The 14,107-nt window shown below is 39.2% G+C and overlaps 1 protein-coding gene across 1 annotated transcript in view; it reads left to right on the top strand.

Moving 5' to 3' along the window:
- SLC9A3 (solute carrier family 9 member A3) overlaps positions 1 to 14,107 on the top strand; it is a 313,153-nt gene that overhangs the window by 61,461 nt on the left and 237,585 nt on the right. Inside the window, exon 3 of the mRNA XM_018558948.1 lies at positions 4,166 to 4,326. Coding sequence (XP_018414450.1) covers positions 4,166 to 4,326 — 161 coding nt within the window. The remainder of the gene's footprint in view (positions 1 to 4,165; positions 4,327 to 14,107) is intronic.

The raw sequence follows: 14,107 nt of genomic DNA, 5'->3' as shown, positions 1-14,107 counted from the left end.
GGGGGGTGGGAGGGAGATTCTATTTTTTAAGGGGGGGGGGGTGTCAGAAGTTGCCTAGTTCCCCCTCTCCCGACAAAATAGTCTCTCCCTTTGCCTCTCTGACTGGGCCGGCCGGCCGCACCGAACAAGCAGCAGGTGCACAGGTCCCAATCAGGTCCCTCGACGTCACTCGGATCCGCCCCGTAGCCGGCTCCACGGCATGTAGAAGCAGCATTTGAAGGGAGCCGAGGGACACCGCTCTCCATCCGGTGTTTACAACCCCTTCCTTTCCCGGATTTTCCCGCTTGCCGCTGCACGCCACGCCGCTCATGCCACCTGCACACGCCGGTTAAGCCGCTCACGCCCACCGCACACGCCGGTTAAGCCACGCACGCTGAGGACATGCGTCTGCTCCTCTCCTGCGGGTGATCTTCCTGACTCGCCGCTGCCCACCGACAGTCAAGGGCCCACCGTCATTCAAAGTAAGTCACTCGAGATACCTTTTTAATGTTGCCTGTTTTTTTAAAAAGCGGCACACTGCAGAACATTAGCAGCTATAGAGGAACAACAAATCCCAGCAATAGTACATTATAGTATAATGTACTATTGCTGGGATCTGATGTATTCCTCTATAGCTGCTGGTATTCTGCATTGCGCTGTATAATCATTATACCAGCTACAGAGGACTACAAATCCCAGCAATAGTACATTATAGTATAATGTACTATTGCTGGGATCTGATGTATTCCTCTATAGCTGCTGGTATTCTGCATTGCGCTGTATAATCATTATACCAGCTACAGAGGACTACAAATCCCAGCAATAGTACATTATAGTATAATGTACTATTGCTGGGATCTGATGTATTCCTCTATAGCTGCTGGTATTCTGCATTGCGCTGTATAATCATTATACCAGCTACAGAGGACTACAAATCCCAGCAATAGTACATTATAGTATAATGTACTATTGCTGGGATCTGATGTATTCCTCTATAGCTGCTGGTATTCTGCATTGCGCTGTATAATCATTATACCAGCTACAGAGGACTACAAATCCCAGCAATAATACACTATATACAGCGCAATACAGAATACCAGAAGCTACACAGGACTACAAATCCCAGCAATAGTACATTTTAGTGTAATGTACTATTGCTGTGATTTGCTGTATTCCTCGATAGCTGCTGGTATTCTGCATTGTGCTGTATAATGTTTATTGCACACCACACTTATTTTTTACTTCCACCGCGCCAAGCTTGCTTCCGTGATGGACTACAATCTCAATACAAACTAGTTGTACATCACTGGAGCCTTTAAAAAAAATCTAATTAACCGATTAATCAAACGTAATATTAGTCGGGCTGACTAATTAGTCGGGCTGACTAATCGATTTTGAAAATAATCGTTAGCTGCTGCCCGGCTTCCTGATTGGTCGGGAAGCTGGCTTCATGCTCCCTCGTCATCTCATGATATTTGTAATCTTTTATTTATATATACTTATTTAATTTTTTTATGTGGTATGATTTAGTGGTGAAAATTATTAGTGCCCCCCAGTTTTGACTGTGGTATCTTATGTGCCTCCCCTATATATTGTTCCTAGAGTCGCCACTGACAGGAGGGGACACGACAGAATCGTCTGCTGTTTAAAACTGTACCAAGAACATGGCTCCAGAAGCAGCTGTGTTCTTGGTATAACCACGTCCACCTGATGACATGTATTTATGTGAACCCGCTGGAAGTGGTTAAATACAGAAAGAAAAAAAAAGCATCAGACTCTACATTATTATTATTATTATTATACAGGATTTATATAGCGCCAAACAGTTTGAGCAGCGCTTTACAATATAGGGAAGACATTGCAATCACAATACAAATTAAGACAAGATGGTAAGGACTATTGAGTCTGATCCTTTTTAATTTCTTTGCTTTTTTTGCACAGAAGAAAAATACCAAGGAGTACATTCTCCTTGGTCTTTTTCTTCTGTGACATGAATGATGGTCTGGTGATGCAAGTGCTGCTGCTGCAGCATGGCCGTGGTGAGGTTCCTACATGTGGGTGCACAGCACACCTGCCTTTCGGCCAGGTGAACACCCAGTGGTTATAACCACCTAAAGTGGCTGCACAGTGGCTGCGATTGCCTGAGGCCATTGAGAAGAAGGGGGAAGAGGTGACTGCATTATCATCATCACTAAGGCCCCATTCACACTGAGCGTTTTATCGCACAGATTTCCACGCAATATCACGCATATTTGCCGCGCAATATCGCTCTCCAATGCATGTGAATGGGGCTGTGCTCGTCGCTGTCACGCGTCGCTTTGCAGGACCCCTTTTTGGTGCGGATGTCGGGCGATTGTACCCAGCCCAATGCAAACATTTGTGCGATAAAGCGCAGTAAAAGGCGCAATATCGTGCAAAATGACAATCGCGCAACAAACGCGCGATTTGCAATACGCTCAGTGTACATGGGGCCTAAGGGTGGAAAAATCAGCTCCAGAGCTGTGCTCCATCCTGCATTCTTCCTAGCCACCACCTTATTTGCCCAGTATGCTGTGAAGGTGAAACAACATTCCTGCCCATGCTTGCTGGACTACATCTGTGGCCATGCAGACCCTGCTGCCAGGCCCGGATTTCCCACAAGGCCACGTCTACCTTGCTATCACACAGGGGATTGTTATCTCCTGTGTGATAGCAATAAAGTTAGATGGGAAAAAAAATTACATTGATTAAAAAAAAAAAAATGTTAAAAAAATATTAAATAATTAAATAAAAAAATAAAAAGGTGATTAATCCTGCTGCTGAATGTGTGGTCCAGTGTAACAGCAATATTACCACTGCAATTGCTGGTGGAAAACAGGCATAGCCTCTTGGGGAGAAAATGGCATCTTGGTATCTGCATCTGTGGTGCAGCATAGGCAATAAACTGTCTGAGGGTGGGGTGCAAGACCAGTGAATATTCAATGGATAACATAACATAATTAACATAATGGATTTCTGTGTTCCTACTCTAATCTGTGGCAGTTGCAACAATTGGTCATACATAACAATATATATTGCCATTTGACTTATGTAGAGGATACCCCAATCCTCTCTGTAATACAGTAAAACATTGGTGGGGGAGGATTTTATCAAAACTGTAGCAGAGAAAATATGGAGCAGCTGTGCATGGCAACCAATCCGCTTCTCTCTTCAGCTTGTTCAGTTAGGCTGGGTTCACACCTGGGCGTTCGTAATATGCATGTTTTTACCGTGATTTGCGGTCCACGAAACGCGCATCAAATGCGCGTTTATGAAATCTATCAGGCTGTATCCTAATGGATGCGCGCTGAAATCCGCCCCAAAGAACCTCCTGTACTATTTCGGGCGTAGGGTGTGGGAACCATGCCCATAGGAATTAATAGGATTTCACTGCTTGAGCGTTTTTCAGCGCTTTGATCAGCACTGAAAAACGCCCAGGTGTGAACCCAGCCTTATGATTTGAAAATGAAAGAGAAAAACAGATTGTTTGTTGTGTACAGCCGCTCCAAATTGTTGTCTGCTTCAGTTTTGATAAATTCCCTTCACTGTATGTAAACAGCTAAAGACCTTTCATGTGTACACTAATAAGCAAAAATAAAAATGTCAGCCAGTCAACCACTACCCCACATGTTGCTGGATTATGCATTAATTAATTATTTTTATCTTAAGAAAAACTATGCAGCATAAGCATACTAATCCTGGTGTACATATGCAAAGCCAGGACCTCAATCAAACAAATCTAATTTCTGAAGATCCTGACTGAAAAGAAGAAATAGAAATGTGCTATTGATTCTATATACTTTTTAGGTTGAGTTGCCTTTATAAGAGAACTATGGTCAATAGCCATAGTTCTCTTTAGGGTCACAAGACAACATTTACTCATTTCCTCCTGTGACTCAAAATTCAGCATAAAGCAGGCTATTGCCTGCTATATGCTGACAGCGCAGAGTCGCACTGAGCCTTTAATTACCATTTTATATTTCTAACGATATACAAGAGTTTATTTGTCTACTACTGAAAAATGTAAGGTATATTGGAAGCAAGCAAGTTCTATGACATGTTACAAAGAAAAACAGATATATGAAGTAAGCACATTCTCAGGAATGTAGCAAAGAAAAAGAGACAGATTATTTAAATAAAAACAATTCAAACTTTGTTTTTTCTATAGGTAATTTACAGATTGGTGTTTTGGAGTTCCTCCTCTTTGGAAGCCTTATTGCTGCAGTGGACCCAGTCGCTGTTATAGCTGTATTTGAGGAAGTTCATGTAAATGATGTCTTATTTATCATTGTCTTTGGAGAATCTCTTCTGAATGATGCAGTCACAGTGGTAAAATCTTTTATATTTTATATATATATATATTATCCTTATATGTCTACATTGTGTAAGATGTGCTGGACATATAAAGAATAGAGTCCTTTTAATAAAAGGTTGAAAATGTAAATTTGCTGCCAGTTTATGTGAAACAATAGCAATGGTTTTACCTTGAAAAGCTTCTAACTATAGTGTTGCTGTTCATTTTTGCATGTTTTTCTTTATTTTATTTATTCTGTATGCTATGATGTCATATCTTTTCATGTCACTGTTGTATGAAAAACGTGAAAAGAAAAAAAACAAATTCCATTTATAGTCACCATTTCCCCTTATATACAGTATATTCATTTATAATATCCATATAACTTTTTTTATGTTTGTAGTTTTTATGATTAGTAGTGCTGTACCGATTAAGCTGTATTGCACCTCTGACTTTTATGGCGACTTTAAGGTGCTTTCTGTTAAATGGTAAAATGTATTGCTTAAGGTGATTGTTGGTGTATTAGTGCACTTGCAACAAAACAGTACTGTCTGTAATACTTTGTTTTTTACTTAATACATTTTTAATTATTTTATACAAATTACAAAGAAACAAAGCCAATCACAAACAATTATACAATCAATGAACTTATATTATACAAAAACCAACCCCCCAGTCGGTTAAATACTAATTCTTAACCTATCCCAACCACTTTTACTCGTTTCCATATAGCATAAATACTGTATTCTAATAATACATTATTTAACCCCTTTGTGACGGGAGACGTACACTGTACGTCCAGCCACAAAGGGACCAAATGACTTGTCACGTACACTGTACGTGACGAGTTATTTGCTGCTTTAGAGGGCTGTTAATCGCTGAGAATCAGCTTTTAACATTCATTAATGGATGCCCTTACTACAGAGGCATTCATTAATGAAAGGGTTAACCTTTTTCAGACACCCGATACCTTAATATCGGGTGTCTGAGAGTCAAAGCAAAGCGGACACACATGCCGGCTTTTGCCGGCATTCTGACAGCTCGTATAGATCGAGAGAGATATCTCTCTCAAGCTATACTGGCTTTTTTTTCTTTTTTTCTTTCATGAATAGATACATAATGTGTCTATTCCTATAATGTATCTATTCCTGGAAGAAGAATGTTTCAGTTTGCTGATCGTTGTTGCAACAATCAGAAAACCTATAGTGACAGCTGAATCCTGAACTGCTGCAGGATCAGTGTCACTAACTTATTATCGGCTGTTCTGAAGTTTGAAGCAGCCTGATAATAACCAAAAATGTATTAATTTATCAAGCAGTAACAGTGAGATTAATTCACAATGACTGCTTGATATAATTAAATAAATAAAATACAATTTTTAAGTTTAAAAAAATGTGAAAAGTGTAAAAAAAATGTGTAAAAAAAAATAAAATAAGGGACAAATAAATGAATGTATTTATTGCATTTTTTTTAGCTGTGCTGGTTTTGTAAAAAAAATACTACAAATCAAAACTGGGAAAAAAGTGTTTTTTTAAACTTTTTTTCCTCTTTTTTTATATTTTATTTGTCCTAAGTGAGGCGTTAGACACACATATGTGATATAAATATGTAGCCCTATCTGTCCTCTAAAAAACAATATATAATATGTGTGGGTGCACTTTGTAAGAAAGTATATTACTGACGTGGAAGAATCACACAGCAAAAATGTCAAAAGTGTGTCAGTCATTTACGAACAGCAACTAAAAACAAGCTCAGTCATGAAGGGGTTAATATATTCCCCACTCAGTACCTTCCCAGCACAAGAACAAAAAAAGAAAGAAAAAAGGGGCTTGGGAGGCAGGGCGTATATTTCCTAACCTAGATCTTCAATTACTGCTTCTCTCTGACATGTAGTCATTCCATTTATTCCACACAATCAAACAATCTGTGTTTCTATCATATGTATGTGACATTAATTCTTCCATTCTCATATTAAAATCCTTCTCCCGAGTCAACTCCACTACGTCAGGTACATGTTCTGACCTCCAATATATAGGGATATATATTGTAACATGGTCCTTACTCCGCTTCCACATCTCCAATATTTATCGGATGCAGATGGATACATTTTACTTAAGGTATATGGGCACCTATACCATCTTGTCAAGATTTTATAATTTCTCTCCTGGGACTGACTTGCTATATTACTTATTATAAAGTATTTATCACAATCGTTTTTCCGAAATAGGATGACCCAGTTCTCTCTCCCAATCTCTGATGTAATAAGGGACCCAAGAGACTGCCTTGGACACTAGGATATGATATATTTTCGATATGTTCCTCTTGCCATCTGATTTATTAATACACCTTTCACAGTCAGAGATTCCTATGAATTACTCCTTGAGATCTAATTTGATAATAAAATTGTTGAAGTTGTAGGTAGGAATACCACCTACCTGGTCTGAACAGCAAATCCCGTAACGGCTCTATAAGTGGACGTAATCCGAGTGAATAACCCAGCCGAAGTGAAGCGATGTTCGGCTATTCACTTCAGCCTTGTACGGCTGATATCAGCCGTACATCGGCTAAAATCAGCCGTACATCGGCTGCCTTTGGTCAGCCCTACATCGGCTGCCTTCGGTCAGCTGAACATGCTCTGAGGGAGTTTGACTCAGCCGATCCAACATCTGGATTGGCTGAGCCGCAGCTCCGGCAGTCCAATCACTGCCGTTCACCCCTATTCTCATAGAGGCCGAACGGCAGTGAGTGAATAGCCAAATGCCACCAAGCTATTCTGCTCGCTACCTAGAAAAAATTTAAATAAATGAAAAAAAAATTTAAAAAACGATTTAAATGAATGTAAAAAAATAGGAAACTTAAAACAAGTTAAACATTTTAAGAAAAGGAAAAAAAACAAAGCGTGGGGTCCCCCTCCCAAACCATACCAGACCCATTAGGTCTGGTAGGAAAGTTAGGAGGGACACCATTTAAAAAAAAAGAAAGAAAAAGCGTGGGGGGTTTCCCCAAAAGTCATACCAGACCCTTTAGGTCTGGTAGAAATTTTAAGAGGACCCCAAGTTAAAATTTTAAAAACAAGTGTGTGGGGTTCCCCCATAAAGTCATACCAGGCCCTTAAGGTCTGGTAGGAATTTTAAGGAGGAACCCCACCCCAAAAATGGGGGGGGGGGAAAGACGTGGGTCCCCCCTAAAATTCCAAACCAGACCCTTGAACCGAGCACAGGCCTGGCAGGGCAGGAAAGAGGAGGGGGGCGAGCGAGTGGACCCTGCCATACCAGGCCACATGCCCTCAGCACTGGGAGGGTGCTTTTCAGGGTCGCCCCTGGAAAAGCACCTTGTCCCTGTGCTGATGCGGACAAGGGCCTCTTCCCCACAAGCCCTGGGGTGTTTGTTGTGGGGGTGCGGGCAGGGGGGCTTATTCACATAAGCCCCCCTGCCCTTTAAGGGGCACCCAGAGACACACCCCCCCCTTGTGAATGAGTAAGGGGTACTCATACCCCTACTCATTCACTAAAGGGTTAAACTAAAAGTTTAAAAAAGTCGCCAGACTTTTGAAAAAATCCTTTAATTGGAAAAAACAAAACAAAAGACAAGCTTATGACTTGGAAAAAAACCCCCCAAAAATTGATACATGTGTGCCCGCCAGGGGGCGCGCGCGAGCAGAAAAAAATTGCCGTCTGGAGACGGCAACCCGCAGATGCAGCAGTGCCGTCCGTCAGTTTTTCTACTACGGGCGGACGGCAAGAGGTTAAACAATCAAATTTTATTGGGTTTTTTCCAGTACATGCAATACACAAAAAAAAAGAACAATAATGAGGGGCCCAACTCTTGTCCTTATCCCCTATTTTGCATCCAAAATATAGGTGGTATGCCTTTTTGACCACTGCCGTCATACTGCACTTTTGAGATGCAAATGTAAACTCGCCACAAATGTAACAGAAGTTATCTGCGTTGTTTACACAGTTTGGAGGCATCTTGACTTCTGAGGGAAAATATCACGCAACTGTTCCTTGGAAATGTTAGGCAATGACACTTTCACAAGCCACCTGATGTAACTGTATGATGTGTAGATCTGACCAAGAAAAATGTACCTTGCAATAAAAGAGCAATACATTACAGTTAGGTAATAATCTTTAGCTTTAAAGTGAAGATACATTTATACACTTCCATGTCGACAAATATACTTGCCTGTATATAAATCTTTATTGTGAAATATCTTGAAAACTTTAGCCAACAGCACCTTTATCACCTGTTTTCTAATTCATCTAATCAAAATATGTAAGAATTAACACATTTTATCTCGGTGGTCAATAATTTCCCAAGATTTGTAGACCAGTGTAATAAGTCACCTGAGATATCTTTTAAGGGATATTCATACCCCTCACTTTGAGGGATGCAAACTTAACACTTCTCATAGAGAACTTTGCAAAGTTCCAACATCTTCACGTATCCCCCAGAAAAATAAAAAAAAGAGGAAAAGGAACTACTTACATCATCTAAACTTTCACACATACCTCACCTCCCTAAATTATGGATCTTCCAATCTGCTACGAGTCCCCTAAATATTTAGGCCGACTCGATACCTATTCGGGGAATAAAACCCTTCTATAGTCCCGCGTCTACCCTTTTATATAGTTTAATAAGAAACTAAAATTTCCTAAAGACCTCTTGTACTAATTTTGGAAACTAAATATTCCATACTCTTGTTGCATAATAAATACCAACCAGAGGCAAAAAGAAGGTATAATAGAGAACAGAGAGAGAGTAAGGACTAAACCTTTGCCATTCCTTTCTTACTCAATATTGGGGTCTTACATTCTGACTTTATAGCAGCCTGCTCGTCCATCCTCCTTCGCCGCTACCTCTCTCCCCGGCCTGGAGATCCTCTCTTCAGAGCGGGGAGCAGAGTGGAGAAGGCTCTGAGAGGTGGGAGAGCTGCCTTCCCCTCTCAGCTGTCACAGGAGTTCCAGCACAGTGCTGTGGTAGAACTTTTTTGGCCATTAGAGGGAACCTGGAAGTAGTGAGCAAAGTTACACAGCCTGATCAGACAAAGGAGGAATCACAGGTGGGTGGAATGGTAGACATGCCAGAATGCTGTATATATCTAGTGGAAAGTTCTTGGCCTCTAGGTTGCACCATCTGCAATTTTTTTTTACTTGGGGGAAGGGCAAAAATAACTGTAGAAGTCATAGGCAGGTCACCCTTCCCAAAATCAGGGTTTATGTTTTTTGGGGAGGTAGATTTTATTTTATTTTCCAGAATGCTTTTTACAAAGCATTCTGTGAGTGATCGTAATCGGCTGCAGCGATCTGTGTCAGAGAGGACAGATAGCTGATTACAGCCTGTAAGAAGAAATCTCTGACAGTCTGTGAGCTTCCTCCCCCGTACTGTCTACTCACCCCTCCGCGCTTCTCTCCTGCTGTCAGCCGTGATCAACCCCATTCCAGCAGCTGGCAGCAATAGCCAGCCTGTTATTGGCTCTTTTAAATTGCAGTAGCCAACAGGCTGGCTATTGCACCCGCCCACTGCCTGCTGTCAATCAGCAAAGAGGACCTGATGGAGAACTCTCTCCTTCAGGTCCCTTCTCTGCTGATTTACAGCAGGCAGTGGGTGGGTGCAATAGCCAGCCTGTTATTTGGCTATTGCAATTTAAAATATCCAATAGCAGGCTGGCTATTGCTCCCAGCAATAAAGTTAAAAAAAAGTTTAAAAAATAAAGTTAAACTAAAACTAAAAATACAAAAAAATTAAAAAGTTTATAAAAATAAAGTTAAATAAACTAAAATGAAAAATAAACATAAAATAAAAAAGTTAAATAAATAAAAAGTAAAAATGCAAAAAAATGAAAAATTAAGTTAAATAAACCAAAATGAAAAATACAAATAAAACAAAAAGTTTAAAAAAGTAAATAAACTAAAAATACAAAAAAGTTTAATAAATAAAAAGTTAAATGAATAGTAAACATGCAAAAATATAAAGGTAAATAAACTAAAATGAAAAATAAAAAAAATAAAAAAGTTTTAAAAAATAAAGTTAAATAAACTAAATAGAAAAATACATAAAAAAAAGTTTTTAAAAAATAAAAAGCACAGCCTCCTAAAACCCCACACAGTCATTCATTTTCCATTATGGTTGTGAGTGGGGTCTCATGTTTAAGTTTCACCTAAGTTTCGCAAATTCTAGAGTTGTCCCTGGCTGAGAGCATGATAGCTGAGAGTTGAGATCCTGCGAAAGTGCACTCCAGCCCATTTCAGGAGTGTATTCTTCTAGGAATAATGTGGGCATAATAATATCAACTGCATTGAAGTTTTGGAAGGTGGGTCTAAGTTTTTTTCTTTTATTTTCTAGCAATAGAATTATTTATAATTGGAGTATAAATGGGCCGCGCTATTAAATATAAAATATCTTATCAAACACTAATTTTAGCTGTGCTCTATAAACCGTGTACAAAGAAATCAGTATTGGTAATTAGTATTAGTATAGTATTAACAGTGTGTCACATCAAAACACAATTGAGAAAGATGTCAAAGCAATACGTGCAGCAGTGATCATACAGTTCATATACTGTATGGGAAACAAATAAAACAAAAGCATGTGTCCGCTGATATGAATGTAGATATTCCTCTTTCTCACATAATTTCCACCATGCAACCACCCTATAGAGTGCTGCTCACCTTACAAACAGACCTGCACATTAGGTCTGATCACACTGATCCCCTTTGTGGCCAGGCGGGATTAAGCCCACAATTGGATCCACTTGTTGTAAATCTCTACCTGGTCCTCTTCGGTACTCAGCAATACATAAGTTGTATCAGCTCAAAATGAGAGAAAGCAAGTACCATAGTGTGCACTGCTTCACTATGTAAAAAGGTTTATTAAAAAACTTACTTACATAAAATGTAGGCAATGTAAATGTAAATACAACCTCTGTGGTGCATGCAAGGATCAGCTGTATGCTCTTTCCACACCTGCTCCACCCACGTCTGCGTCACAAGCTCCACCCCACGTACGTTACATGGGGATTGACTTGGAGCATAGAGCTTGGGACGCATGTTTCAAAATAAATCTATCCTCAATGACCGTACTAATGTGCAGTTTACTATTTAACCCCCATGGTTCTGCAATCATTAAATAACATGATTCACATTACCAAACATAACATTTAGGGCATCAGTGCACCTAAATGCACACATGCACAGTGCACACATGTCCACATGTCTATGGATCCACCATTGTCAAATAGTATAGCTATTATTAAGCCTCATAATCACTGGGCTACCGTCAGCCATCAGTTACATATAAATACAAAATATATATACACTACAGACTGAACCTAATAAATGTTTTACATAATCCTATTAAATAACTCCAAAATAGTCAGTAAATTGTATCATAAAACAATTACCAGCATACTTATTATACAGTAGCAATATTCCTACAAACAGGTTTCAATATAAATACTATAGATCCCAATATATACAACAATCATACAGGACTGTGACAAATACCATAGTGCACATGTGCATTAACTGTGCACATATGCATTTATTAAATAATCCTACCAGACTTATAACAGATATCATAATACGCATTTGCATTTACTTTAGTGCATATATAGTGCATATTTACTAAAGTAAATGCAAATGTGTATTATGATATACCCATGCGTATTATTAATACCCAGCTGCAGTACCCAACTGAGGTGTGGGAAATGTTCTACAGTTAATTCCTATTGTTACTGATGAAGCATCATGAACCTAACTCTCTAATGCAATACCCCATACATTAAAACATCAGAAATGTTCATTACTTTTAATTCTATGTGCTACTGTGTGGGAAATGTTCTTCACATATTGATTCTAAGCATTACTTATAAGGCAGTTGAGATCACATTATGCATTTAATCCTATAGGTCCCATCATATTAGCTGTACATATCCAACTGTTTTTCTTTCTGGCTAACTCCCTTTTTCAATTGTATCCCCTCCAGTGTCTGGTTTTATAACCCCGTTTAATATTCCCACATCCCGGTACCCAATTTTCTAGTTGTGCATCCTATGTATTGCAGACCACAACTGCATTGCGTACACCACCCCTTTGGTGTTAAAAGATAAAGGCTAATACTTCCACATTCTTGTTGTCTGAAGAAATAGTGAAATTCTTCCTTCTCTTAAGATTATGTATTGCTCGTTTGCAAGCATAACAATGGTTACATGAGTAAAAACCATTTGGAGCTAAGAAAGTGTCCCTTCCCTTTTTTCTACTATTTATGGGAGAATCTATCAGACTTTTAGCTACTCTGTCTCTCAGCATAGCTGCTTTTTTATATGGTTTAGGTTTTTAGGCAGTACACTACCTAAAGTGTTTGTGCACATTCTGATATTTTTTTTATTATCTGTTCTCCTCTTCTATACTGTGCATTGTAATCTATAACCAATGCCATACTAAAATCTTTTTTTCCTCCTTTTGTTTTTCTCTTCCTTCAGCGTTGATAATTTGTAATCTTGTTATATTACCTACTTTCTCTAACTCTGCATCAATAATGCTTTCTTTGTATCCTTTCTGTAAGAATATTTTTTAAGGCTTCTGTTGTTTAAAATCACAGTCCCTAGAGCAATTTCTCCTCGTTCCTATAAATTGTCCTCTGGGTTATGATGACAGCTAAAACCAAGAGGGATGATGACAGCTATGAATGGGAATGTACCCATTTCTGTCACCATCCTTAAAACAGGACTTTAGTATCAAACGAAAATTTCAACATCCAAAAAAATGTATCCGATTTTGAAATATATGGTTGTGAGAATTATATTTTTATTACTGATGTTCAGCCTATATAAGAAATGATGCAAACTTTCTACTGTATATTATCTCTCCAAACCATGAAAATATCATCTATGAATCTTTTGTAAACTCTTCATTCCTCAAATCTGTCATTTAGCATATTCTCAAACTCCCATTTGTACATAAATACATTCGCTACACTGTGTTATGGAAATTCACTTGGTTCAACGCACAAATCCATGTCGCATTAAGCTGCGCCAAAGAATTTCCCCCGTTGTACTACGCTCCTTTATGCAAGGACTGGAAGTATCTCCTTCTATAGAGTCATGTAGAGTCAGGAGACAGATGTTGCTTGCTCGTTAATCCCATGCTAAGAGACCTGAACACAGGTATGTTTATTGTTTATACCTTCCCAACAGGAAGTGATGTCAGACAGGAAGTGATGTCAGACAGGAAGTGATGTCAGACAGGAAGTGTACAGGAGTCAGTTAACAAATCACATGTAGTAACAATCAATGACCACCGGAGTGACTTTATCCCACGTGGCTCAGTGAGCAATGCCACATAACGTTACTAGGATTCTCATGCGCGCTCATTCACAGGGACAACGTTATATCATCTCAAGCGTGTTGATCAGGCACCCCAGAGAGAACAAACGCACGTTCCTTTCATATACTGCGTTCAAGACAAATGTATCCACGCAAGCCAATAAATCCATGCATTGCACGGGGGGCCCCAGCCGGCGTCCATACATTCACCAAGAACACACTGCTCCGCTGCGCATAAGAAATCTCCTCCAATGGATTAATCCCCCCAGCGTCTATTTACCGAGACACTGAGAGACTAATGACAAAACATTACAATACACTAAAAACACATCCTAATAAAATTTCCACAACAACTGGGAGCAAATTTAGCTCCCATTGCAACTCCAGTGATTTGTTTGTAATGCTTGCCATCATACCAGAAGTAATTATTTTCTAGACCAAATTTTAAAGGCTCCAAAATAAATTATTTTTGTGTAGAATTTGGATAGATC

Source organism: Nanorana parkeri, unplaced genomic scaffold, assembly GCF_000935625.1.
Source record: "Nanorana parkeri isolate BGI_ZX_2015 unplaced genomic scaffold, ASM93562v1 scaffold370, whole genome shotgun sequence".
Lineage (NCBI taxonomy): Eukaryota > Metazoa > Chordata > Amphibia > Anura > Dicroglossidae > Nanorana > Nanorana parkeri.
This window is presented reverse-complemented; position numbering and strand designations above follow the sequence as displayed.